The 23,171-nt window shown below is 51.1% G+C and overlaps 11 protein-coding genes across 11 annotated transcripts; 2 read left to right on the top strand and 9 right to left on the bottom strand.

Annotated features, from left to right (window-relative positions):
• Positions 1-370: 370 nt before the first annotated feature.
• BX661DRAFT_134587 (GATA zinc finger-domain-containing protein) lies at positions 371-520 on the bottom strand (the record flags this gene model as incomplete). The annotated part of the gene is made up of 1 exon (XM_051532641.1): positions 371-520. A coding segment is annotated over one exon (150 nt), but the record flags the coding sequence as incomplete, so codon positions are not given.
• Positions 521-4,291: 3,771 nt separating this feature from the next.
• Positions 4,292-5,380, bottom strand: BX661DRAFT_56822 (uncharacterized protein). Its single transcript, XM_051539272.1, has 2 exons — positions 5,281-5,380; positions 4,292-5,251 (listed from the first exon to the last, which is right to left on the bottom strand). The coding sequence occupies exon 2, from the start codon at positions 5,066-5,068 to the stop codon at positions 4,385-4,387; it is 684 nt and encodes a 227-aa protein (XP_051389534.1). The 5' UTR covers positions 5,069-5,251; positions 5,281-5,380; the 3' UTR covers positions 4,292-4,384.
• BX661DRAFT_172833 (uncharacterized protein) lies at positions 5,127-5,771 on the bottom strand (the record flags this gene model as incomplete). The annotated part of the gene is made up of 1 exon (XM_051533809.1): positions 5,127-5,771. The coding sequence occupies one exon, from the start codon at positions 5,769-5,771 to the stop codon at positions 5,127-5,129; it is 645 nt and encodes a 214-aa protein (XP_051389533.1).
• Positions 5,772-6,784: 1,013 nt separating this feature from the next.
• BX661DRAFT_186764 (ADP-ribosylation factor family-domain-containing protein) lies at positions 6,785-7,936 on the bottom strand. Its single transcript, XM_051537096.1, has 3 exons — positions 7,813-7,936; positions 7,242-7,608; positions 6,785-7,206 (listed from the first exon to the last, which is right to left on the bottom strand). Exons 1-3 carry the CDS (start codon positions 7,814-7,816, stop codon positions 7,068-7,070), a joined length of 510 nt encoding a protein of 169 aa, XP_051389532.1. The 5' UTR covers positions 7,817-7,936; the 3' UTR covers positions 6,785-7,067.
• BX661DRAFT_186763 (ribonuclease III domain-containing protein) lies at positions 7,831-9,416 on the bottom strand. The gene is made up of 3 exons (XM_051537095.1): positions 8,907-9,416; positions 8,709-8,865; positions 7,831-8,647 (listed from the first exon to the last, which is right to left on the bottom strand). Exons 1-3 carry the CDS (start codon positions 9,116-9,118, stop codon positions 8,216-8,218), a joined length of 801 nt encoding a protein of 266 aa, XP_051389531.1. The 5' UTR covers positions 9,119-9,416; the 3' UTR covers positions 7,831-8,215.
• Positions 9,417-9,770: 354 nt separating this feature from the next.
• On the bottom strand, positions 9,771-10,658 carry BX661DRAFT_186762 (uncharacterized protein). The gene has a single exon (XM_051537094.1). The coding sequence runs from the start codon at positions 10,356-10,358 to the stop codon at positions 9,921-9,923; it is 438 nt and encodes a 145-aa protein (XP_051389530.1). The 5' UTR covers positions 10,359-10,658; the 3' UTR covers positions 9,771-9,920.
• A 727-nt stretch (positions 10,659-11,385) lies between these two features.
• Positions 11,386-12,053, bottom strand: BX661DRAFT_172829 (uncharacterized protein; the record flags this gene model as incomplete). The annotated part of the gene is made up of 2 exons (XM_051533808.1): positions 11,386-11,968; positions 12,007-12,053. The coding sequence occupies 2 exons, from the start codon at positions 12,051-12,053 to the stop codon at positions 11,386-11,388; spliced, it is 630 nt and encodes a 209-aa protein (XP_051389529.1).
• A 249-nt stretch (positions 12,054-12,302) lies between these two features.
• BX661DRAFT_56692 (uncharacterized protein) lies at positions 12,303-14,343 on the bottom strand. The gene has a single exon (XM_051539271.1). The coding sequence runs from the start codon at positions 14,210-14,212 to the stop codon at positions 12,539-12,541; it is 1,674 nt and encodes a 557-aa protein (XP_051389528.1). The 5' UTR covers positions 14,213-14,343; the 3' UTR covers positions 12,303-12,538.
• Positions 14,344-16,112: 1,769 nt separating this feature from the next.
• Positions 16,113-16,646, top strand: BX661DRAFT_186760 (uncharacterized protein; the record flags this gene model as incomplete). Its single annotated transcript, XM_051537093.1, has 2 exons — positions 16,113-16,549; positions 16,580-16,646. The coding sequence occupies 2 exons, from the start codon at positions 16,113-16,115 to the stop codon at positions 16,644-16,646; spliced, it is 504 nt and encodes a 167-aa protein (XP_051389527.1).
• Positions 16,647-19,891: 3,245 nt separating this feature from the next.
• Positions 19,892-21,982, top strand: BX661DRAFT_210619 (chitin synthase-domain-containing protein; the record flags this gene model as incomplete). Its single annotated transcript, XM_051538720.1, is given in 5 exon segments — positions 19,892-20,378; positions 20,396-20,721; positions 20,796-21,080; positions 21,164-21,932; positions 21,954-21,982. 5 exon segments carry the CDS (start codon positions 20,270-20,272, stop codon positions 21,980-21,982), a joined length of 1,518 nt encoding a protein of 505 aa, XP_051389526.1. The 5' UTR covers positions 19,892-20,269.
• A 171-nt stretch (positions 21,983-22,153) lies between these two features.
• Positions 22,154-22,963, bottom strand: BX661DRAFT_172826 (uncharacterized protein; the record flags this gene model as incomplete). Its single annotated transcript, XM_051533807.1, has 1 exon — positions 22,154-22,963. The coding sequence occupies one exon, from the start codon at positions 22,961-22,963 to the stop codon at positions 22,154-22,156; it is 810 nt and encodes a 269-aa protein (XP_051389525.1).
• Positions 22,964-23,171: the final 208 nt, after the last annotated feature.

Raw genomic sequence — 23,171 nt, 5'->3', positions numbered from 1 at the left:
TTTTGCCGAAGGAGGATGTGGGATGGCGATCCCTGCGCACGCTGCTGCTGTTGTTGAATTTGCGCCTGGCCAAAGGCTTGATGGCCACCAGCCACAGCGCTAGGCCGCTGCTGCTGATGCATCTGCAATCGAGGCTGCGACTGCAACTGCAACTGTGTATGGGCAATCTTTGCAGCAGTCATTGTCTGCTGCTGCTGTTGCTGTTGAGGCATACCAGAAGCAACAGGCACCGGCACTGCAGATGCAGCCCCAGCCACCGCCGATCCCGATCCTGATCCTGATCCCAACCCTGATCCAGGTCCAGATCCAATCGCAGTCACAGGCGCCACCGGCGTCACCGCCACCAGCGCAGTGTTCTTCTTCGCGCCGTCCTGTTGCGCTTCTTAATAACGTTAGTCTTGAGGCTCAGCGGGCGGGTAATTCCATGCAGTTTCCAGAAAAGACCACAGGCATTGCACAATGGCTTGCCTTCGGGGTCGCGGCGCCACAGCGGGGTTGTCGTGGTGGAGCAGTTGGAGCAGACTTGCGGGTGACCGGTCTTCTCGTCGATCGCAATGGCGCCGGATTGGTTGACAGAAGCGGGATTGGCGGGTGTCTTTTTGGGTGCAGATGGTGCGCTGGGAGAGGCGGGGGATGTTGCTGATGAGGGCGTGGCGCGCGGGGCAGTGTCCTTGGGCTGGAAAGCGGCAGTGGCGGTTGTCGCATTGGGCTTGTTGCGCTTGCCTGGTGACTGCTGGTTGCTGCCGTTGGCGGAGTTAGGCTTGGGCTGAGCAGCAGCAGCAGCAGCAGTGTTAGTCTCACGCGGGCGCTTATTCGGTGTTGCAACCACGGGCGCCTTCGCCGGCGACTCTTCAACATCCATGCAGTCGCCCAACTGGTTTACGGTCACAGATGTCACAGTAGGCAGGTCAATCGTGCTGGGGTTGATTGTGCGCGGGATATTGTCCATGTTGAACATGCCCGGCTGCTCACTCCCGCCGCCCAGGGACGCCGTGCGGCCGCCCACTAGGGGCAGGGAAATGCCGCCGTCAGATTTGCCAGATACGGCAGCAAGCTGACTGAAGTACAGCATTTGCTGCAGCGCATCCGATGGCCCATTGGCGCCAGAGGCGATGGCAGCGGAAGGTAGCGAGTTCGTGTTCTGCTGTGATGGCAGCGTGGGGTTGGTGACGCTGGCAACTGCATTCAGTGCCCGGAGCATGGCATTGACGTCTGCGGCCTGGTCAGGCTTGGACTGAAGTGACGAGGATATGCCCAGGGGCTGTGCGTCGTTGGAGATGGCCATGGATCGCCAGCCAATATTGCTGCTGCTGCTGCTACGGACGCCACTGCTGCTGCTGCCTCTTTGTCCGCTATTTGCGCGTTGACTACTGCGGCAGCTGCAGAGTGTAGTTGATGGTGAGCTAATTGTGACGCCATCATATGTTGCGACGATCCTAGGGGCGGTGCAGGCAGGCCAAAGCCGCTGTAGAAAGTCGAGGTGATCGAGTCCGAGTCCAGAATAGGGCCTTGGCCGCTTCCTGGAAGCATAAAGGGGTTGGCGTTGGGGATTGCGGTTAGGCTGGGCACGCCCGGAAAACCGGCCATATGCATGCTGCCTAGGCCGTTGTCCAGGCTGGGCGCAATAAACGAGCTCAGCGCTGTGCTGCTGAAACCAAGAGACATGGCCGAAGAGCCCGACGCCAAAAGGCCGCTATCCAGCATCATTGCACTGTCAACTGCCGCCGCTGTGGACGCCTGCCGCATCTGGCCAGCGCCAAAGGGAAGAATGCTCCCCCGTTCAATACCGCCAGCTATCGCCGAGTCCTCCATGACGCGAGCAGCAGCCAACGCCGCGGCAAAACCGTCCTGCTTCTTACCCGGCTTCTTGGCTTCCTTGCTATCGGCCATATCCACGTCAGCTGCACTGGGTTTGCGCATATGCGTGGCCGGATCAATAGTCGGCTGCGCCGTCGGCGAGTTGCGTTCCTGCTGCCGCTTAACGTGGATACGCAGGAATCTTGTGAAACCGCCGTCGTCAAAGTACATATCGCTGGATGAGCTCGCCAGGGTATTGGGGTCGACGAAGAATACACGGTTGTGCTCGTCGTCGTCGGACTCGTTGTGTGCGCGCTTACCGGATGACCGCGGTTTCCGCGACCGACTGCCACTTGATGATGTGCTTTGACTTTCTGTCTCTGAGCTGCTTTCGCTGCTGTTCGCCGCTGAATCATCAACACTGTCGTCATCATCCTCGTCCAACAATGATCGCTGCTGCTGCTTTGTGTGGGTGATATGCCCCGGATGCAGAGATGCTGCTGCTGCTGCTGGCTGGGCGGGATCTGATTGCCTTGGCTAGGGCCATTGCCTCGGCCAGCGACGTCTGCACACCGGCTGTTTTCTCTATGTCCTTCTGCGGCTGCTGATAATCATCGATCAAAAACATGTTGGCGCTGCTGGGGAGAACAAGGACGCCTCGGTGAACAATGACTCTGCGGCGGTAGCAGCAGTGCCTCCAGCGGAGAATGTCTCTGGGCGGTCGGATGACGAGACCACAAACGATTCGGGGTCGGGCACAGAATCAACATCGTCAAAGTCATTGGCTGCGTCGTCGTCGCTGTCATCTGCGTCCAGGGCGAGTCCCAGGGGTTTACCTGATCTTTGTGCGGAATTAGCGTCGGCTTCGCACAGGTGCGTCATTAGCGCCAATGCCATGTCTGCTGCTGATGATTCTGATGGCCGGTTCCCCGGTGATGTGGCTGCTGCTGCTGCAGCTTCGAAAAGTGCGCTGTGCAGGCCTAGATACATCATGATTATGTACAAAAGGAAATAAAATAGAGAATGAGCGGATTTATAGTAGCCAAACTAAGACAAGGGGGAGGGGGTTAAGCACTTGCAGGAGTATACGTGTAACTCGTGGTGTGAATAATGTAAGAAACAAAGGAAAAAAGAAAACTGCGCAAAAAAATAGGGTTACTATAATTAAAGAAGAGCAATGATAAATGAAACAGGCAAGAATAGAAAAATAGAGCGTCAACACAGAATCTAGTCTGCAAAAAAAAGTGAAAATATGAGCGTGGGTATAGGGCAAGTTATTCAGGGTGTAATTGTATCGCGTTGCGGGGTAGGGGTGAAAAGAGAAAAGGAGGGGGAGGGAGAGAACAAGAATAAAAAGAAGTAAAAATAAAAAGGGCCTAGAAAAAATGTCTAAAACGAGTCTAGCGTGGCTGTTCGGTTTGGTTTTGATGCTGTTTAATTTGGTTTTGTTGCGAGAGCAAAGGGGAGAGCGATGTGCTTTTTGTCGATAGCAAAAAGACTGAAAATTATAAATAAATAAAAATGGCCAGACTTGATAAAGCGGGCAAGTTCCTTATTATAAAACAATAATGTTTGGCCCCATTTAAAGGATCAAAAGTATAGGCGATAAAAAAATAGAGTTTAAAATATAAGCAAGCAAAAAGACTTGTGGCTTTTTCGAGAATAAAATTTATCCACAAAAACTTGCAGCAGAATTAACCCGATATATGGAAGAAAACAAATGGAGCAAAAGGAGAAAAAGAAAAATGGAAAGAGGCAGAGAAATAGTCAAGGCGGACAAGGGCAGTGTTTGAGTGACTTTTTGTGTAGGTCTGTGACCGATTTTTTCTCTTTGTTTATAGAGTAAAAGCTGTTGTTTGGTGTCTAACGCCGAGTTGGTTATTATTTCAGCTTCGGCTTGTTTTGTGGCGGGGTGGAAAAAAATGAATAAGAAAAATTTTTGGATGGGGGGCACAAAATGCAACAAAAAAGATGCAACAGTGAAAGCAAATTATAGCGCTAGTTCCGCATATTCAATCCACCTTTTTTCTTCTTTTTTTGCGGATACCGTAAAAGGAAACAATTTATATTTGCGCCTTGTTGAATCTCTTGAAGTAAAAAAGCATTGCTCTCAGGAGATTTGGAAGGGGGAAAGGGCGGAGGAGAAAATGAGAGAAAACGCCGTGAACATTTGACAGTGCAGCTTGTGCCTCAATTCAATTCAGTGGACACATGGGACAAGCACAAGTAAAAGAAAGGAATTGCAGGCACCAGCGCAATTGTGAGCGAATAAGACATGTGCAATTTTTTATTGTGTTACACACAACGAGAAAAGAAGGGGGAAAAGCAGACAACGTGGGTCCTATGATTGGTCCACACAGGCAGATACATGGCTGTTGTGATTATGGTGAGCATCTGAGAAAAAAGCCAAGGCAGATAAAAACAGGAATTTTTGTTGAAGATTTTCTTTCGGACAAAAGAATGCAAAAATAGTGACTGCTCTACCTTGCTTTAATTGCGGGCGCAGGGAAAACACATGGTAAAGAAAGACAATAATGGCAATATTGAAATGTATGACTCTAAGGTCGTATTCAATTACAACTGCACTTTAACACAAAACAACTGGATGAGTGAAGATTACATAGTTCATTAAACACTTTTCCCAAATTGGGTAATGATTTGGCGTCCGCGTGTATTTTTCATTTCGACCACTTAATTTGGAAAGCGCAAAATATTGGACATGGCAAAGCGAGGAAGAATAGAAAAATACGGCAGCATATGTAGTTTTGCTTCTGCGGAAAGCGCAGTTGAACCCGGTGTTCCGGAAGAACATGCCTGTCAGAGCACTATTTGCATAGGACAAAATATGGACAGCCGGACGGACAAGATGGCTGTGGAAAAAAAGGGAAAAAGAGAGATCGACATCAAGTCCGCAACAGCTGAAAAAAGGGCCGAGTCGCAAAGGTTGGCAACATTGACAAAAGTGGCAAAGGCTGAAAAACTTGGCCAGGCCTGAGTTGAACCGCAAACGCAGAATAAAACAAAAGTGCACACGCCACATCAATAGTCCAACTCGACCTAAACACCCAATAAAAAGCAAAAAAAACTTACCGGTATTGTCATCCCGAGACTCTCCCAAAGCGTTGTCGAGATCCAATAACGACGGACCCATCTGAGCATCCTGCGTTCTGCTGCTGCTGTATTTTTGCTCAGCGGGCCAATGCGGTAGCACCGAAGTGGGCGATCGCAGAATGTCTAAATCCATCATCGACGCCTGCTGCATTTTCCGCATCTCCGTCAAACTTGAGTTTCTGCGGGCCTTTGACTGTGTGCTTGCGGATGACCGCGCATCAATGAACCGTGTATCGACGATCGCCGGCGTCTGTCCAATTGGCGGCGCCGATGTGGGTGCGAATGGAAGGCTGAGGCTGTGATACTGAGTGGTTGTGTTGGCAGACTGGTGCTGCTGGTGCTGCTGTGCTGCTGGTGTGCTGGTGCTGGTGCTGGCTTGGGTTTGGGTTTGGGTTTGGGTTTGGCGGATAGAATAGAGACATGTCGATGGATGGGATGTCCCAGAGTTCCAGCGGCCTTGCTAATTCGAGATCCAAGTCGTTGTCCTGAGTTGGGTTTGAAATCGCCGACATGTAGCTGTGCGGCTGCTGCATCTGGATCTGCATCCTGGTAATTTCTGGGAAGCCGAGTGTCTGGTCTGAGCCATTAAGCAGAGTGTGTGATGATGACCGCCGCTGCATATCCAGACTCTGCTGCTGATTTTGATGCTGGGAGCCTGCCAGATGATCGGCCGGCATAAAGGCTATGTCGAAATCATGGACCGCTGCGGTCTTGGGCGACTCTGTCAGCGGCCCGCTGAGTACCGCTGCCATTTGAATGTCGGTCAAGGATGTTGCCGCCGCAGCTTTCCCGCTTGGAATTGCCCAATTCGTAGCAGCGCTGGCTCTGGCTGCGGCTGCGGCTGTGACGGTGGCGATTGACATGGAGGCAGCCTACGAAAAAAGGAAAAGCTTTGGGGATAAGTGGATTGCGACACAAATTGTAATACAAACCCCTCTCCACATATATACAAAACACTAACGTATAATTGTTATTTTAATTGTTTACACTTGCCTTTGGGTTTTTCAGGCGGCGGCCGTCCATGCGCCAAAGCAGATTGCGCGCGCGCAATCCATTGGGCAGCAGCGTTTCGGACCGCGTGTAAAGCCTTAGCAGCTTCTCCTCGTCCAGAACCATGCCCTTTTCGGTGTCCTTTGCTGGGCTGCCGCGGCACAGATCGTCGACCATGCGCAGGGCCTCGTTTCTTCTGTCGACCGGCGGCCCGTGCGTCAGCACTTGGCTCATTGTGCGCATTAGCGCGTCGTAGCCGCTCTCCAGTACGCCCGCCCTGTTGCTTCCGTTGTTGGCTTCGATAAATTGGCTGTGCTGAAAAAACGAGTTGTACCGGGGTGTTGGCTCGACTGCCGTCGTGACGCCGCTCGGCGGACTGACGGGCCCTATGCTGGTGGTCGCGAAACGCGTAGGAATATATCCGCTGTACATGCTTTTTCTGCTTGTTTGTTTGGGGATACCAATATAGTGGAGGGGGTGGCTATTGATGCGTTGGAAATAAAAATAAAATAAAAAGCGGATAACTTGAGCGACAATAAAGGTGGCAGAGGCTTTATTTTATTTCAAAAAGAAAGAAGCAAACAAGAAAGACTTGGAAACATGTGCATGTCTGAGCACAGATGAGGGAAGGGGGGAGTGGGACGGACCCGCCTTGTGCCTGAATATTCCCTGTTTAAACAATCCTGCTTAAACAATCCTGCCCTCCGACCCGCTTAGGCACACTTAATGGGCAAGGCGAGCAAGGCTGGTCAGCAGATGACCTGTGCCATTGAAGCAAAGGCACCTGTTGCTTCAGTGGGCGTCCCCCTTTTCTTCTTGCTTTACACTTTTGTTTGCTGCGACAATCACAACCATACTGGGCTCGAGCACCCGCACTCACGTCCTCCGCAGACAATCCCTTCAGGAGCAATTCAAGGCCGGAGGATGGAATGGCCACACCGAGCAATAAAATAAAATAAAAATAAAAGTCACAATGCGTGACTACCTTTCCTCATGCTACCACTTACGGATCCTGCAAATCCCGCTTGTAAAAAAGATTGCTTTTCAAGCAAGGAGGGAGGAAAATAAAGGAAAAACCAGTCACTGATAATTATTGAAATGGAAGTGTGCTCTCTGGCTCTCGTGCGTGCAATAGTAAAAAGGCGGATTCTAAAGACAAAAATTAAGATTTACTTTCGGTCAATGGCATTGACCAGCCAGTCCAGCCCAACGTCCAATCCCTCGCCCTTAAGCGCACTGGTCTTATAAATGCCCCACTGCCTGTTCTTCAGCTTGGGCAAGTCCAGGGCATCCGACACCTCAGCAGCACTCAATGCGCCATCCATGTCTGCTTATTGGCAAACACCAGAAGCACCGCCTGTTTCAATTCGTCCTCGCTCAGCATAGACGCCAGCTCATCCCTCGATGTGCCTATCCGGTCCCTATCGCAGCTATCAACTACGTAGATGACTGCGTCCGTGTTCGCGTAGTAGCACCTCCAGTATGGCCGGATACTGGTTTGTCCGCCGAGATCCCACACTTGGAACTTGATGTTCTTGTACGTCACTGTTTCCACATTGAACCCAATTGTTGGGATTGTCGATACTACTTCGCCAATTTGCAGCCGGTATAGGATTGTGGTTTTTCCGGCCCCGTCCAGACCCAGAATTAGAATACGTACCTCCCTCTCGCCGCCAGTGAGTTTATTGAATAACGTGCTGAACCAGTTGCCTACCAAGCGAGTGGAATTAATGTGTCAAATGTGTCCTAAAGTGTTAGTCTGCCGGGGCACGTAAATGCATGCGTGTGCGTGTGCGCGGCTTCATCTGGATTTGTGCGCCGATGCCTAGCAGCCTTGAAATTCAGCTCTGACGACTGACTGACCGACTGACTGGCTGACTGGCTGACTGACTGCATGTGCATGTGTCTGCTTACCCATGGTTGTAAAGGTGTGTGTGAAAAGCAAGCCAGATTACAGCGTTTGAAAAATCTGCGCTTAAATGCTCAAAGAAACAAATAAAAAGGAATAAAAAGGAGTACAAATGTCGAAATGCAAAAGTTCAAGAGCTAAAATAAAAATAAAAAATGTATTGGCACTTTCATACGTGGCACTTTTGACGCCTGATTGTTCACAGCCAACCATCCCCCACACACGACCTAATTTCTTCCCTGCCAAAATTTCGCTTGTATATTCAAGATTTGTATTCAAGTTTCTCGTTTGTATTTTGATTTTTTTGAAAAAGGCCAAAGCCAGGCACTCCCCCCCCCCGCCACCAACACTGCTGCTGTTGCTATAGAAAATGGCAAAGCAAGTGGGGTTTCCTTTCCCCCCATTCCGTTACGCCGATGCCTCAGTGCCCTCCGCGAAGAAGGACAGGCTGTGCTCGTCGCCGGCCTCGTTAACCTTAATGTCCTTGATCTCCTTAGCGTAGTGCTTGATCAGTGCGTCCTTAGCGGCCCTATGCTCAGCCATCTTGATAGAGCTACCAAAGCCCATCCCAATCATGCGCACCCCGCAGAAGACACCAACAATAAAGACAGGCGACGCCGTAAAACGGCCGGTCTCCTTCATAATGCGGGCAACCGGGTACTCCAGGTTCTTGCGCTTAGTCAGCGCAACGAGCATCAGCTTGGGGTTCTTGATCGCCAGCGCTTGCTCAACGTCAATGGGCCGGCTCAGCACGTGCTGCTTGACAAACTGCCGCGCAGCAGCCGCGCCCTGGTCAGCGTAGACGGCGCCCACCAAAGCCTGCACAGCCTTGCCCAGCACCTTGGTGACCCCACAGACTGATCCGCGGTGACGCTCGTCCACCGCAGTGCCGGCTGCATACCAAAGTGCTGCCGACCTCGGCCAAGCTGGCCATGCCAAAGCTGCCATGCTGCACATCCTGGAGCGCCTCCGCCGGCAGGTTGGGGTACTTGGCGTACAGGTACTCGCCCACAACAAGGTTCAGAACGCGCTTGCCCAGCCACTGCAGCCGCTCATTGCTGCCCTCCCGTCCTTGCTCGTGCGACGTGTGCGTGCACACAAGTCCATCAGATTGCGGTCCTTGAACTGCAGGTTCAGCCGAGCCTCCAATGCCGCATAGGTTGCTGCACCGTTGGTGTCCTCCGCTGTCGCTGCTGCCGGCTTGCCTGCCTTGCGCGATGTGAACGTGCTCAGCGCTGCCCGCCGCACCGAAATTCTCGCTGCGCTTGTCGACGCCAGCCGTGATGTCGTGCGTGTAATTGAAAACAGCATTCTCTTTTCTTTGTCTGTTAAAAAATTGAAAGTATACACAGATATTTATATATGAAAAGATAAGAACAAGAGCGCCAGAAATAATTTTTTTCTTTGCCGATTCAAAAACTAAAAAAAATGAATTAGGCAGGCGGAGCGCAGAAACTGAGAAAAAGAGGATAGAAGAAAAGAAAGAAAAAAAGGAGCCTCGATTCAAAATGAGCAAATAATTGAAATAAAAAGGTTAACTAAAATTTCAAGACAACGAAAAGACTGAGAATTCAAAGCCAAGCAAACGAAAAATAATAAATAAGAACTGATCGCAGTGAAGCGGAACCCACTGTACGCTAAGAAAAAATTGAGGAATTTATGCTCAAAAAAGGCAACGCCTGATAACATAGGATCAAAAAAAGAAAAAATGACAAGTTGATTGGTAATTAATTAGATCAAGGAAATGCGCTGATATCCCAAGAGCTGGCAAGCAGGGGTTTTTCGCATTTAAAAATTTGAGGGTTATTCTGGGTATATTGAATAGTACATTCTATTGTCTTCAACCACCATGAGGTTGTTAAGAGAAATAAAAAACAGAGCTCATCGCAATACCACTTTTCAGAATAATAATCATTGAACGTATGTAAATATGTACGTATGTTTATTTGTATATGATTGCAAATTAGACATCAGTTTTATTTTATTAAGGGCTTAAATGACAAAAACATATAAACAAAAAAGATTGTTCAGCCATTCCAAAACTCAGCGTTCCGTGCTTTTTAATTGATGATGAACCCCACTGGGAGCTTTTAGACTAGGGTCTATACTGGCTTTAAGCCAAGTTCGCGAGTTTGGTCTTTTCCAGCTCAATGAACTCAGATGGCATGGGCAGGGCTGTGTAGTAAGCGTTAGAGGTATCAGCGATTTTGGACATTTCTATCTCGACAAACTCAGAGGGCATGGGCTGGGCTGTGTAGTAGGCGTTGGAAGTACCAGCAAAGTCGGACTTAACCGACTCGACAGGCTCAGAGGGAATCGTAGGGGCCGTGGTGTAGGCGGTAGAAGAGGTGGCCACTGCGCTCGAAGTGACTTGCTCCGTCGAAGTCGTGTACCCGGCCACATAGGTATCTGTTGGAGCAGGGGCCGAGCTGGTTGCCTGGTAGACAGGGGTCGTCGAGTACACGGGCTGGACCGGTGCTTGTCCACACTTGTTGGCGAGCACGGCGCAAACGAAAGCGCTGAAGGAGGCGAAGATAAGGGCAAATTTCATTGTTTATAATGTATCAAATTATTAAAATAAAATAAAAGCAGGAGGGTGATTGGAAGGTTTAGTAGAAAGCTGGTTCTAAAATAAAGTAAAAAAATTGGTGGTGGAATGCGAAAAGATGTTGCAGTGATGATGAGGGAGGGGGGGGTGACGGATGCGAGTGCGTAAAAGGAATTAAAAATGCGAACCAGTCGTCTTTTTAAATTATAAAGATAAGTATGAGGATGGGAATGAGGTTAAAGATGAAAGTGAAGGTAATTTTAAAGTAATGTTTGGTCACAACGGAAAACACGACGATTAATATACCCTGTCATACCAAAGCAATGCAACGCAAGACACCCATGTTTTTTCTATTATATATTGTTACATGCACCAGATTCGCATCCCGCCTAAATTGATTGGACTGGCTGTGTAGCTGCGCAGGAACGGGGTTGGCTTGGCATGCTTCAAACCTGATTTCCTTTGAAAGGAAAACTAAATAACACTTTTCTTTCTAGGTGCTTGGCAATTTGGTCTGGCCAGCGCGCGACACAATAGTGCTGCCAGGCTGCATGGTCGCGCAGGGCTTCCATTGCGCTGTTCTTTGATATCCTATTCTATCGAATGGCCAAAGACGACAACCACATGTCACACCTCACCCAGGCTGTGCGCGTTGATTTACATTTATTTCCCTGACAATCTCGCTTTTGCTCTTTGTGCGACAGGCTGCCCAGAATCCACTTTGAATCATTTTCTTTCTGCCTGCCGCATGCACAGGCTGCAAAAAAGGATGTCTGAGTTTTTGTCACAACGGGAAACAAGCACACAAAATGCATACACAAAGTCCAAAGACAACGCATTTTAATTAAATTGCACTGGCACAAGGAAGAAGTGAAAGAGAGGAAAGCGGACACCGACTAGCGCTATTATTGTGAAACGTCACCACTTCCTAAAAATAATTACAATCCTGGAAACCACATCAAACGGAACAAAAATGCATCCGGCTTGAAATTCCGCATATCCCATCCAGCAGAAATGTACTGCAGAGAGCCTATGCGCTCAGTGCATTATTGACCCTTGCCCAGACGCTCTGGCGTTCGTTCTCCCAGCCGGCGCCCACGCCATTAACGACATAGTCCTTAAAGTCCTCAACATTGCCTTCGCGCAGCTTGCTCGGGCTGTTGTGGTACGCGGGCGCTGCAGTCACAAGATACCAGAACGCCGCGCCAAAGCTGTCGTCGTCTCCCAGCACCAGCTTGCGCACTTTGTTCATTGCCTCTGTATTGCCGGCCCCAGCAGTGGCAAGTAACTTGGATGCGTCCTGTGCATGGATCTGCTTGGCGTACTGCTCAATCCAGTTGTACATCAGCATAGCGCGTGTCCCTTGACCTGCGCGCCCTGGGAAATGGTTGATGTTGTACTGCCAGTCAGCCGACTCGAATGCCATCAGCGAGATGATTGCGATGATTTCGCCGCGCCCGGTCACTCCGTACTTGGCAATTGCCTTGTTGATAGCTGTGGCTGCGCGCGAGTTGGGCGCGCACTCGCTGGGTGTGTTGACCGCAGTGCACGACGTATCGGATGCTCTTGCCGGGATGGCCTGGTTGAGCTGGGCAAGCGTGATTGTCGAACAGCTGGCGTGGAGACATTATCAGCCAATGACACTGCTGACAAGACGGCACCAATCAGTACCATGGAAACAAAGCTGATCTTCATCATTGGTAATTGGTAAAAGTATTGTAAAAAGCGACAAAAAAGGTGTAAAATGCTATTTTAAAATGGAAAAGGAATTGGATGAGCATATGAAGAGTATGAATACAAAACTTAATTTACACCCTCGTTTTATTGCCAGCACTACAAGACAATAAACGCGCTTTTGAACACAATAAATGCTGAACGTTGTATGCGCTGGCAACGCATAATTTATTTTTGCTTGTTGCTAGTACTCATTCACAAACAAAATTTAGGGACAATGACGTTTCGACGAAACAATGAACCTTATAAACATAGCATACCCCTGCGTTTCACTAAAATAATGGTATTGGGATGTGTCTCAATAACCCGCAAAACATCCTTTCGTTATAGGGCATTTTATATCCTATATTCTATATTCCATATTTTATAAACTTTGTAAATGAAATAATATATACAAGCTTTCTGGCTGAATAGATTGTCCAATATTAAATTAATAGAAACAACGCTTTCTAATTCATGTAGTTTCTCGTTGTATTTTTGCGCTTGCGATAATACCAGATTGCACCACCCACTGCACCGATTCCAAGCAGAACGGCAACAATAATACCAATCCTCGCGCCCATGGACATTGAGCCAGCTGTGGCCTGGTCGTTGTTGGCAGCGGAATCATCGAGAGATGAGCTGGATGAGGAATCATCGTCACTAAGTTCGCCCATACCGAATTCGTCATCGTCGCTGTTTCTGCTTGTGTTTAGCGTCGAGATGAAAGAAGTGCTAGCTGATTTGGATTGAGATTGAGATTGAGATGTCGTTGAGTTGGTGTTGTCTAGCCCGTCAAGGCCGCCAGTTTCTGTTGAGCTACTATCTTCACTTGAATCACCAGAGCCAGAAATTGTGTCTGATGTCTCGCCAGAAGAGCTGGCAAAAACAGGCGGCGTTGTAGTAGAATCAATAGGATCAATAGTAGAAGAAGCGGAAGTTGGGAGAATAGTCGAGCCAACAGCGGATGGAGATGCAGAAGACTCTGTTGTCGGCACCCCACCAGTCGATGCAGGTGGATTCCCGACGATGTAAATGGTTGATGTAGTATGCACAGTCACAGTCTTGGTTGGACTCACCGAGCCAGCTGCTCCATTGCTGTCTGCAGCGGGTGCATTTATATACGAGTACAGATTGCCGCCGTAAACGTTGATTTTCAGAGCATCGGGGTCTGCCGGAACCATGACAAAGCTCGTACTATCGGCTGTTATTACATTCTTTACCGCGCCTGATGCTGCAGCTGCAGGTTGGCTTCCAGAAACGCTAGCAGCCCAGTCAAGATAATTGCTGAGCCGCGTGTAGTAATGCGCCTTTTCATTGTAGCTGCACAGGTCGCCGCCAAATACTGCAGTGTGGCTGTAAATTGCAGCGGGAGCGGCGCTCTTGGACTTTACTATTCTGTATGCCATACCCAGCGGAATTGAGCACTCTGGGTTGTCTGATGCTAATGCTGGCACAGTTGAGTTGCTGCAAATCATGGCATCGGCATTTGCGGCGTAGATGGCCGAGCCCGTCGTGCAAATTGCCTCTGGAATATTGGAAGTTGACTTTTTGGCCATATGGAGTGGGTTCCACGTAAGACTTTCCACGCTGGACAGCGAGCGGCGCATAAACCCAAGGGATTCCGAGCTCGTCGTTCCATTAATGCTGTATCCGGATATGTTATTTGCTTCGCTATTGCTTGTAGAGTGTATTATAGTGACAATGGGGCTTTCATACTGAACCACAGCAACGTTGTTGGCCAGCGTCTGAGCGTCAAAGTTAGGGTGCACCGTAACCCCAGAGATGTTTAGAAGGACGGACGTATCAGGGCCGTGGAGGGCTATACCCAAGCTAGATGCGTCCATAGTTTTGTTGGTACTGCTGTCGACTATGCAGTTGGCGGCCACAAATCCATAAACTCCGGTTTGCATGGCCACACTGCAGGATGTTTGCTTTGAACCGACTAGTAACACTCCATCGTACTGGGAGTCAATAATTTTGGTTGTTTTGCTTATAGCAGACGTGTCGCTGCTTTTGCTGTTGTCTGAGCTGCCTTTTGCCGAAGATTTTTCAGCCAGAGACAGCACATCGTCCTGTGCTGCCACTGTAGCAAGCGCGCACAAGCAGTATGATAAAGCGTGCACAAGATAAACGGCACGCATCTCTATATAAAAGGCGTTATGGTCAAATAAGGTATGAGAAAAATAATAGTAAGCTAAATAATAAATAATAAAAATGTTGTGAAGAAAATGAAATGATAAAGTAAAATAAAACGAAATAGTAGCGAAAAAAGTTCTTTCTCTCTCAAAAATAAGCTGCAAAAGTGTAAGTGTGCTAATGGAAAACGTTTTTATTTTTATTTTTACTAAAAGGCGCTTTGTATAATGAAATTTTCTTGCGTGAAACGACTTTTTCCTCTTGCTTTTGTTTCTTTATATATCTCAAGGGATATTCCCTTTATAAAATTAAGATATTTAAATACTTTATAAAATGGAAAAAATAAAATCTGCCTTTGCAAAATTGAACATTGGCAAAAAAAAAAAATCTTTACTGGCCATATTCACCCACGTTTACTTAATTTGCAAGCCAAAATTATAATAAAATTGAAGCTTTTTTTTACAATTTACGAAGTTGCAGTTGCAAAGCAAATGCGAGCGCGTTGGGCGCCAACATTTTAATTTTCAAACGCTATCCTATTAGTGCTATTGTGGTGAGAGGGGGAGGTGTGTGAGTACTATTGTAGTAGTGTTGGAAAGTAGGGATGGTTTTATAATTGGGTTTAATACTAGTGTTTGTTTCTAAAGTGCTACCAGCGCCGGCCTCGTCTTATATATGAGTCTCGTTGCCTTCGTTGTGCACTCCACTAGTTGTGCCCTCCGTTGGAAGAACTGGTTCCTATGAAAGTAGCCCAGGACTCTGCTATGTCATTGTTGTGGTCTTCGCTGGTGTACGCTCATGCACATATATTTCAAGACGGAAACGTGTCTGGATTTCAATAATGGCGCCTGATTCGATCCCCTATGATCTAGTCTATATTCAACCTATTAGCATGCAGGCGGGAATCTGTTTCACGATTCTCAACCTCAACATCCACTTCCATGTCCTCGGGCTGCACAACAGTGCGTTCTGGTTGTAAGCATAGTTTCTATCTTTAGATTTTATATTGCATTATGAATAGGTATTTTTATTTACCGAAATCAATTTATCATCGCTCAATCATTTGATTACCGCTTCACAAGTATATTTGATTGTAAATAGTATACCGCGGGTAAATAAATATTATATGGCCACCCTAACTTCATCATCAGCATATTTATCATCATCGGCTCCACGTTCATATTTCATATTTCATATCCCACTGCCCCTCTACCCCGCCTTCCCCCACACACAACGTGAGCAAGACTCTGGGCAGCGCAAATGGCCGTATTATTGGTCAAAAAGCCATTTTAAATATGACAAGGTAGTTTTGCGGAGGCAGAAAAAGGATATGTGATCTTTATTGTTGAGAGGATTTGACATTTACCTACTTGTCTCCGCGTGCACTTGTGCTCTAGAGCACATGAGCATGTGTTACAAAATAATACAATAATAGTGTTTCGTTTCAGAGTAACCGTGGGGGTTATACAACAGCATGCGTATATATTCACGAAGTTAGTAGGTAATGCAAATCTGAAATAATATCATGGAAGTACTAAATGTCACAGCCATCGAAAGCAAGAAAACAACTGAACCTGCTCGTACACGCAATGCAAAATTGACATCTCTCTTCTCTTTTGTCATAGCCAGCTCGTCTCACAATACAATAAAATACGATACGACACTTTGCATTTATTTGCATTATTCCTCGCACACACACATACACACCTGTATTATACTAATTGGAGTTATATAGCCAGCGACTCTAAAAGCAAGGTGCACTACTGTTTGTTTATTTTTCATTTATTAATATTTTATTTTTTTGCTTTACTTTCTTGTGATGGGGTTGTTTCGCAAGTCCAAGAAGGAAAAGGGTAAGACCGCGAACGCGAGCACGAATGACCGGCAGCAGCTGCATCTCAGGCTATGGGCATAAGCGCGCCGCACTATGGGTCGCGTCGCAGCATGGCAGATGCCGGGCAAAGCAGCTATGCCGGCTTCAGGCCTGATGGCGGCGAGAGTGGTCACAGCGGCCATGGTTCTGGCTCAGTCACTGCGGGAACGACGGTCGACCAGGTGTGCCAGGCAGCGACCGACGCCTTTATGCGCGGGGTGCCGTACTTGCGCATAAACACGTCGATCCTGGTTGCATGCCATTCTGAGGCAGCAATGTCAAGCAACTTGTTCTCCGAAGAAGCAAGCGTGGTCTACAGCGACGCCTGCTACCACGATGTAGAGGACCCGACTGCACGCGACTCTCTGGACCCTCATGTCTTTGAGCTGGTAGCCGACGCCTACGCGCACATGCGGCGGCTGCGACAAGATCAGGTCGTTGTGCTGAGCGGAGTCAGTGGAAGCGGCAAGTCGGAACCGCAAAGCTGATCTTTGACCAGCTGGGCGTGCTGGCGTCAAACTCAGGGCGACACAGCACGCGTGCGCAGTACCAGATGGCCTACGTAGGCGCGGTCGTCGAGGGGTTCTCCAGCGCAGCAACGCATGAAAGCCTGGGTGCGACGCGCGTGGGCCTGTGGCAAGAGGTGCAGTTTAATGAGCGTGGCCGCATTTCAGGCGCCAAGCTGGTGGCCTTTGGGTTGGACCGCTGGCGAGTGACGAGCCGGCCCGTCGGTGAGGGCAACTTTAACGTGTTTACGTACTTGCTCCATGGGTCGACTTCGGCCGAGCGCGCGCAATGGCAGCTGCGTCACGGCGACGAGGCCGCATTTGCGTACCTTGCTCACGAGAAAGCGCAGGGCGCGCCGGCGGCGGCATCCCCAGGCCACTGTGCGCAGATGATGGACCAGCTGCGCACGTCGCTCAAGGTGTGCGGGATTGGCGCACGCCAGCAGCAGGCGATGCTGCAGGTTTTGGCGGCTGTGCTGCATCTGGGCAACGTGCAGTTTGCCGACGCGCCCGACCGCAGAGACGAGGCCGCTGTTGTTCGCAACCCCGAGGCAGCGGCCCTATGCGCGCAGCTCCTGGGCGTGTCAGAGACAGCGCTTTGCGCGGCACTGACGTACAAGACGGCGCTAGTCGGTGGGGACCTATGCACGGTCTTTCTCAACGGCCACGGCGCACACGCGCAGCGTGACGCACTGGCCGCGCACTGTACCACTTGCTGTACTACTGGCTGATCGAGCAGCTTAACCGCAACATTGGTGACGCAGAGGCGGTCAACCACGTTGCAGTGCTGCAGATGTACGGCTTCTCGCTGCCAGCCTCTGCCGCAGCTGCCGCGTCGTTCGAGCAGTTTGCAGTCAACATGGCCAACGAGCGCCTGGGCGGCTACGTCTTGCGCGAGGTGCTCGGTACCGATTCCGGCGTTGCGCGTCTGATGCACGATGACGCTGTTGGTCTGCCGCACGTGCCAGCATGGGCAGGACGTCTGCAGCCAATGCATCTGCTGGTCGGCGACTACGCTGGGCGCCGCGGAGGCCTGATTGGCGCCATTGAGGCGCACGCAGCGGCGGGCGATCCCGTCAAGGCAGCCGACGACGTGGCGCTGATCAACAGAATAAACCGCGCGCACGGGCAGCATCCAAGCTTTGTGCCCGGCGCGCCGCCCAACGCGGGCGACCGCCAGCTGCCTCAGTTTGGTGTGCGGCACTGGCTGGCGCCAGCCTCTGTAATGTATAGCGTCGATGGCTTTTGCCAGCGCAACATGGATCTCGAGGTCAGCCCAGACTTTTACGCCTTGTTCCACGATGCCAGCCGCAGCAGCTTTGTGCGCCGCCTGTTTGCCATCGACCAGATTGCGCTGGACTACCATCCCGACGAGGAATCAACAATTGTCGGCACGTTCTTGTCGACGCGCCCATCGTCGCGCCCCACTGTGCGCAGCCGCAGGCCGATCCGACTGCTCCAGCAGACCTTGCTGCCAGTCGCCAGCAAATGATGCTGGCCGGCGAGCTGCCGGCTGTCGACTCGGCCGAACCGGCCAACACGTTTATCGGCGAAGTCAGCAGCGCGCTTGACGACGTGTTTGCGGCTGCCGACTATTGCAAGGTGTGGCATGTGCTGCATGTGAGAGCCAACCACCCATTGCAGCCTTCAGCTGGCGTTGTTGCGCCCTTTGGCAACCTGGACCGCGAGTTTGTGCGCCAGCAGGTGCACGCTCTGGGTCTGGCCGACATGGCGCAGAGGCGCACGCCGACCGAGTTTACTGTTGCCATGCCTTTTAGCACTTTTTTGCGCCGTTACTCGCCAGTAATTAGCACCGACACTGACGCAACCCCGTCGCTGCTCGTTGACCAGGCCGCCCAGGCGCAGCAGTGGATTGTCGGTCAGCACTACGTCACTGGCCATCGCCACGTATTTATGACCGAGCGCGTGTGGCGCAGCGTCGAGTTGCCGCTTCGCGTGCATGAGAACAGCGAGCGCTGGTGCGGCGGCGCGGCGGCAATCACGGGCCAGGCATGCTCGATGCGCTGGCACAGATCGACAACAACGGTGAGCTCGTACATCCCCAGGCAATGTTCAACTTTGATGACGACGCTGCCAGCACTGCCTACGGCAGCGAGGCCGACGAGTCGGCTGGCTTTGACCCCGAGGTTGATGGCTTTTTCTCGGACAGCGAGAGCCATGACGAGGACTACATCAATGGCGGTCGTGGCGAGGGAGACACAACTTCCATTCTCGTGGTGGTCACGGTTACGGAGCGACGCCATGTCCACGGGCTCCGCCAACGGTAACGAAAAGCATCAGCACAACTGGGCGCACGGTAACTTTGACGGTGACTACGGCCACCGCCAGCAGGTGACAGCCGCTGCCGCCGCGCGCGAGGGCCTGGTCGAGGAGGTTGAGACAACGCAGGCGCGCCGCTGCTGGTCGCGGACAACTAACGTGCTACCTGGCTGATCCCTGACTGGATTATCCGGTGTTGTGGCATGAAGCGTGAGGACATTCGCATGGCCTGGCGCGAGAAGGTTGCTATTTGTCTGATTATCATCATGACCTGGGGCTTTGTACTGTTTTTCATCATTGGCCTAGGCCTGCTTATGTGCCCAAAGCAGTTTGTGTACAACATGGACGAGGTTGCCGACCACACGGAGCGAAGCGACGCCTACGTTGCGCTGCGCGGCCGCGTCTACGATATTACCAACTTTATCAACCAGGAGCATGGCAAGAGCCGTGGCGGCGCGAGTCCCGAGGATATGATCATGTACTCCGGCCAGGAGATCAACGCGTCATTTCCGCTGGCACTACGCGCTGCCTGTCCCGAGCTGGTGCCCGCGCGGGACGATCCAAACTGGCTGATGTATCTAAGGCGGACATTGAGACTGAGATAGCGTCGCCCTTTGTGCACCGCGCTGGGTCGCTGGCCAACTCCAAGTCGCTGATGCGGCAGGACTTTTACAAGCGCAGTGTTGTGCCCAAAATGCGCGCCTTCAAGGTTGGCGACATTGTGTGGGATCCAAAGTTTATCCACAGCATGCACCATCGCAGCGGCCAATACTGGCGCGTCATCAACGGCGAGGTGTTTAACCTCAACTCATATTTTGCCACACGCGATGCGCCCGAGAACATCGACCAGAAAAAATGGCGCTTCTTGCACCGGCTGTTGAGTCCATCTTTGAGGACGCTGGCGCGCGCGACACAGACATTACAAAGTACTGGCGCATGCTGCCACTGAGCAAGCCTATGCGCTTGGCAAACTATCGGTGTCTCAAGACTCTGTTCTACGTCGGCAAGGTCGACACGCGTCACAGCTTCCGCTGCCTGTTCCCCAACTTTTTGCTTTTGGCGGCCGCGTGTCTGCTCATGCTGGTCATCTTGATCAAGTTTCTGGCATCGCTGCAGCTGTCCTCGCGCCGCAAGCCGCAGAAGCACGACAAGTTTGTTATCTGTCAAGTGCCCTGCTACACTGAGGGCGAGTCGTCCCTGCGCCTAACTATAGACTCGTTGGCGACGCTCGGATACGACGACAAGCACCGCCTGCTATTTATTATTTGCGACGGCAACATTGTTGGTCTGGAAACGATCGCCCAACGCCACGCATTGTGCTAGACATCCTGGGCGTCGACCCCAAGCTCGACCCGCCCCCACGCTCTTTCCGCTCTATCGGTGAGGGCGGACAGCAGCACAATATGGCCAAGGTGTACTCGGGCTTGTATGAGTACGAGGGCCATGTTGTGCCATACCTCGTTGTGGCCAAGATCGGCAAGCCAACCGAAAAGTCGCGCCCTGGAAATCGTGGTAAGCGCGACTCGCAGATGCTGCTGTGCACTTCCTCAACCGCGTGCACTTTGAGGCGCCGATGTCGCCACTGGACCTTGAAATCTACCACCAGATGAAGAACGTCATTGGAGTGCATCCATCGCTCTATGAGTACCTGCTCATGGTCGACGCTGACACAGAGGTGATGCCCGACTCGCTGACACGCCTGGTTGCCTGCATGGTTCACGACGCCAAGGTGATTGGCATTTGTGGCGAGACCCAGCTGACAAACGAGGACTTTTCGTGGACGACAATGATCCAGGTGTACGAGTACTTTATCTCCCACCACATGGCCAAGGCATTTGAGTCGCTGTTTGGGTCCGTTACTTGCCTGCCGGGCTGCTTCTGTATGTACCGCCTGCGAACGGCGCGCGGAATGCCGTTGATCATTCAAAGAACGTCGTCAACGACTACTCCGAAAACCACGTCGACACCCTGCACAAGAAGAATCTTTTGTCGCTCGGCGAGGACCGCTACTTGACCACGCTGATGATGAAGTACTTTTCGCAGTACAAGATGACATTTACAGCCGACGCCAAATGCCGCACTACGGCGCCAGACACATGGTCAGTGCTGCTGTCGCAGCGCCGCCGCTGGATTAACTCGACAGTGCACAACCTGGTGGAGTTGGTATTCCTGCCCGAGATGTGCGGGTTTTGCTGCTTCTCAATGCGCTTTGTTGTGTTCATCGATCTGTTTGGTACGCTGACAATGCCGTGCACATTGTTCTACTTGGCCTACCTGGCTTACCTGGCATATCCAAGATTGCCGACATCGGATACATCTCGCTGATCCTCATTGGCGCTATCTACGGTCTACAGGCGGTTATTTTTGTGATCAAGCGACAGTGGCAGCATGTCGGATGGATGATCATCTATTTGCTTGCGTACCCGCTGTGGTCGTTCTTCATTCCGATCTACGCGTTCTGGCACATGGACGACTTCTCGTGGGGTAACACGCGCATTGTCGTTGGCGAGGACGGCAAGCGGCAGATATTTGTCAAAGATGAAGAGCCGTTTGATCCTGATGAGATCCCCATGCGCACCTGGGGCGAGTATGAGGGCGAGATATTCAAGCGCCAGCAGCAGATCCAGGAGATGGAGGCGGTTGCACAGGCTATTGACGAGTTTGGCAATGCCGGAGTGCGCCCAGTCAGCCGCTTCACCCAAATCCCGGGCCTCGACGGGACAGCATCCCAGCAGCCGCAGCAGCGCATGTCAATGTACTCGACTGGTATGCCGGATTCACTGGCATTCGGCATGCAGCAGCAGCAGCCGTATAGCCCGGCTGCATACAGCCTCTATTTCGGCAGCATGGCCAACGGGCTCGCGCCACCACCTCAACCGCCGCAGCCGGTAGCCACGTCGATATACAACCTGATGCAGGTTCCAGCTGTCAGCCAGATGCCCGCGGACGAGTCTATCGCTGCAGCCATATCGGGCATCCTCGACTCGTCGGACCTGGCAAGCGTGTCAATGAAGGAGGTGCGCGACGAGCTGTCGCGCATATTTGGCATAGACATGTCGGTGCGCCGTGAGTTCATCAACCACACAGTGCAGGCGATGATTCAGCGCCGGTCCTAAATTTAAATTTAGTTCACATATTTCTATTATATCTTATATATTGTCGTTCCTCTATAGAAAAAACAATTTTTTGGCATTCAACAGTATTATCTACATATGATTAAAAACAAACAACTAAATGAATAAATTGAATATTGAAATATATGAAGTAATGAAAAATGAAAGCCCAGATCAAGCGTCTGTCGTGTCCTCAGTAGGCGCAGCACCAGTTGCAGCCTCTTCAGTCTTCTGCTTCTGCTTCATACGGGCTTTCATCAGGCGGTCCCTTACGTTGCGCGATAGCTTGACCGTTGGTTTTGCCGAAGTGGTAGACGCCGGGATATCGTTGGCTGGCGCCTTGTCAGCAGCGCTGGAGGAGCTCTGCAAGGACGTGCCACGCCCACGCGTGTCAGCTGGTTCCGTCGGCACATCGTCAATGTCCGAAAGCATGCCTGTGGTCATGAAGACTCGCGCAGCATTATTGTCCCTATAAGCAGCGGTGTCCACAGTGACATTGATATCGGATGCGGATCTAAGGCGCGCATAGTTGCGGCTCGGCATGTCAGAATCTACTTGCCTGCTAGTGGAGAACGTTGAGATGTTCGATGTTCCCTGGCTCCTTAAATCAAGAGAGTCTTCTAAATCGGGGGCGGACAGCGACAAGGGCAGGAATCTGTTGCCGATTGGCTTGGCTACCGACCAGCCAGCACTCACACCAGAGCTGGCAGCGTCGGCAGCAAAATTGGGCCCAGTGGCGGATGTCTTGCTGAAGGAAGAGGCTGGGCTGCCCATGGTTCTCCCACCCATGTCCTCTGATTGAGCATGGGCCGTACCGCTGTAGCTACCCCCTTGAGAAGTGGTTCCCGGGAGATCAAAGCTCAGCATCGATGGATCTATGACGCTGTGGCGTGGCATGTCCAGATAATTACGCGAGTCGTACTTCTGGGCCCCCTTGTTGTAGCCGCCCGCATAGATGCCATCGCGGTACGTCGAAGATGCCATGTCGGCGTATCGCGGCGCATGCCGCTGCGCTTGGTTTTGGCCTTGCTTATGTCTACCGCCTCGGAGTTGGGACCGGCAGACGCGCTGCGGCGAGTGAATGTAGACGGCGCACGAGGCTGCTGGTTCTGGAGCAACGGGCGGTTGGGAGCTTCGTTGAATAGGGATGGTGGCTCGGAGAACGCGCGCAAGTCAGCGTGGGCCAGCTTGC

This window comes from Kickxella alabastrina (genome assembly GCF_025024165.1).
Source record: "Kickxella alabastrina strain RSA 675 chromosome Unknown BX661scaffold_23, whole genome shotgun sequence".
NCBI lineage: Eukaryota > Fungi > Kickxellomycota > Kickxellomycetes > Kickxellales > Kickxellaceae > Kickxella > Kickxella alabastrina.
This window is presented reverse-complemented; position numbering and strand designations above follow the sequence as displayed.

Coding starts and splice junctions, on each gene's coding strand:
- BX661DRAFT_186763 (XM_051537095.1), bottom strand. CDS start 9,118: ATGCTGTTTTCAATTACACGCACGACATCACGGCTGGCGTCGACAAGC. Junction 8,866..8,906: donor GACCGCAATCTGATGGACTT/GTGTGCACGCAC, acceptor ACGGGAGGGCAG/CAATGAGCGGCTGCAGTGGC. Junction 8,648..8,708: donor CCGAGGTCGGCAGCACTTTG/GTATGCAGCCGG, acceptor GGGGTCACCAAG/GTGCTGGGCAAGGCTGTGCA.
- BX661DRAFT_186764 (XM_051537096.1), bottom strand. Junction 7,207..7,241: donor AAACAGGCGGTGCTTCTGGT/GTTTGCCAATAA, acceptor TGGCGCATTGAG/TGCTGCTGAGGTGTCGGATG.
- BX661DRAFT_56822 (XM_051539272.1), bottom strand. CDS start 5,068: ATGCGGAAAATGCAGCAGGCGTCGATGATGGATTTAGACATTCTGCGA.
- BX661DRAFT_186762 (XM_051537094.1), bottom strand. CDS start 10,358: ATGAAATTTGCCCTTATCTTCGCCTCCTTCAGCGCTTTCGTTTGCGCC.
- BX661DRAFT_56692 (XM_051539271.1), bottom strand. CDS start 14,212: ATGCGTGCCGTTTATCTTGTGCACGCTTTATCATACTGCTTGTGCGCG.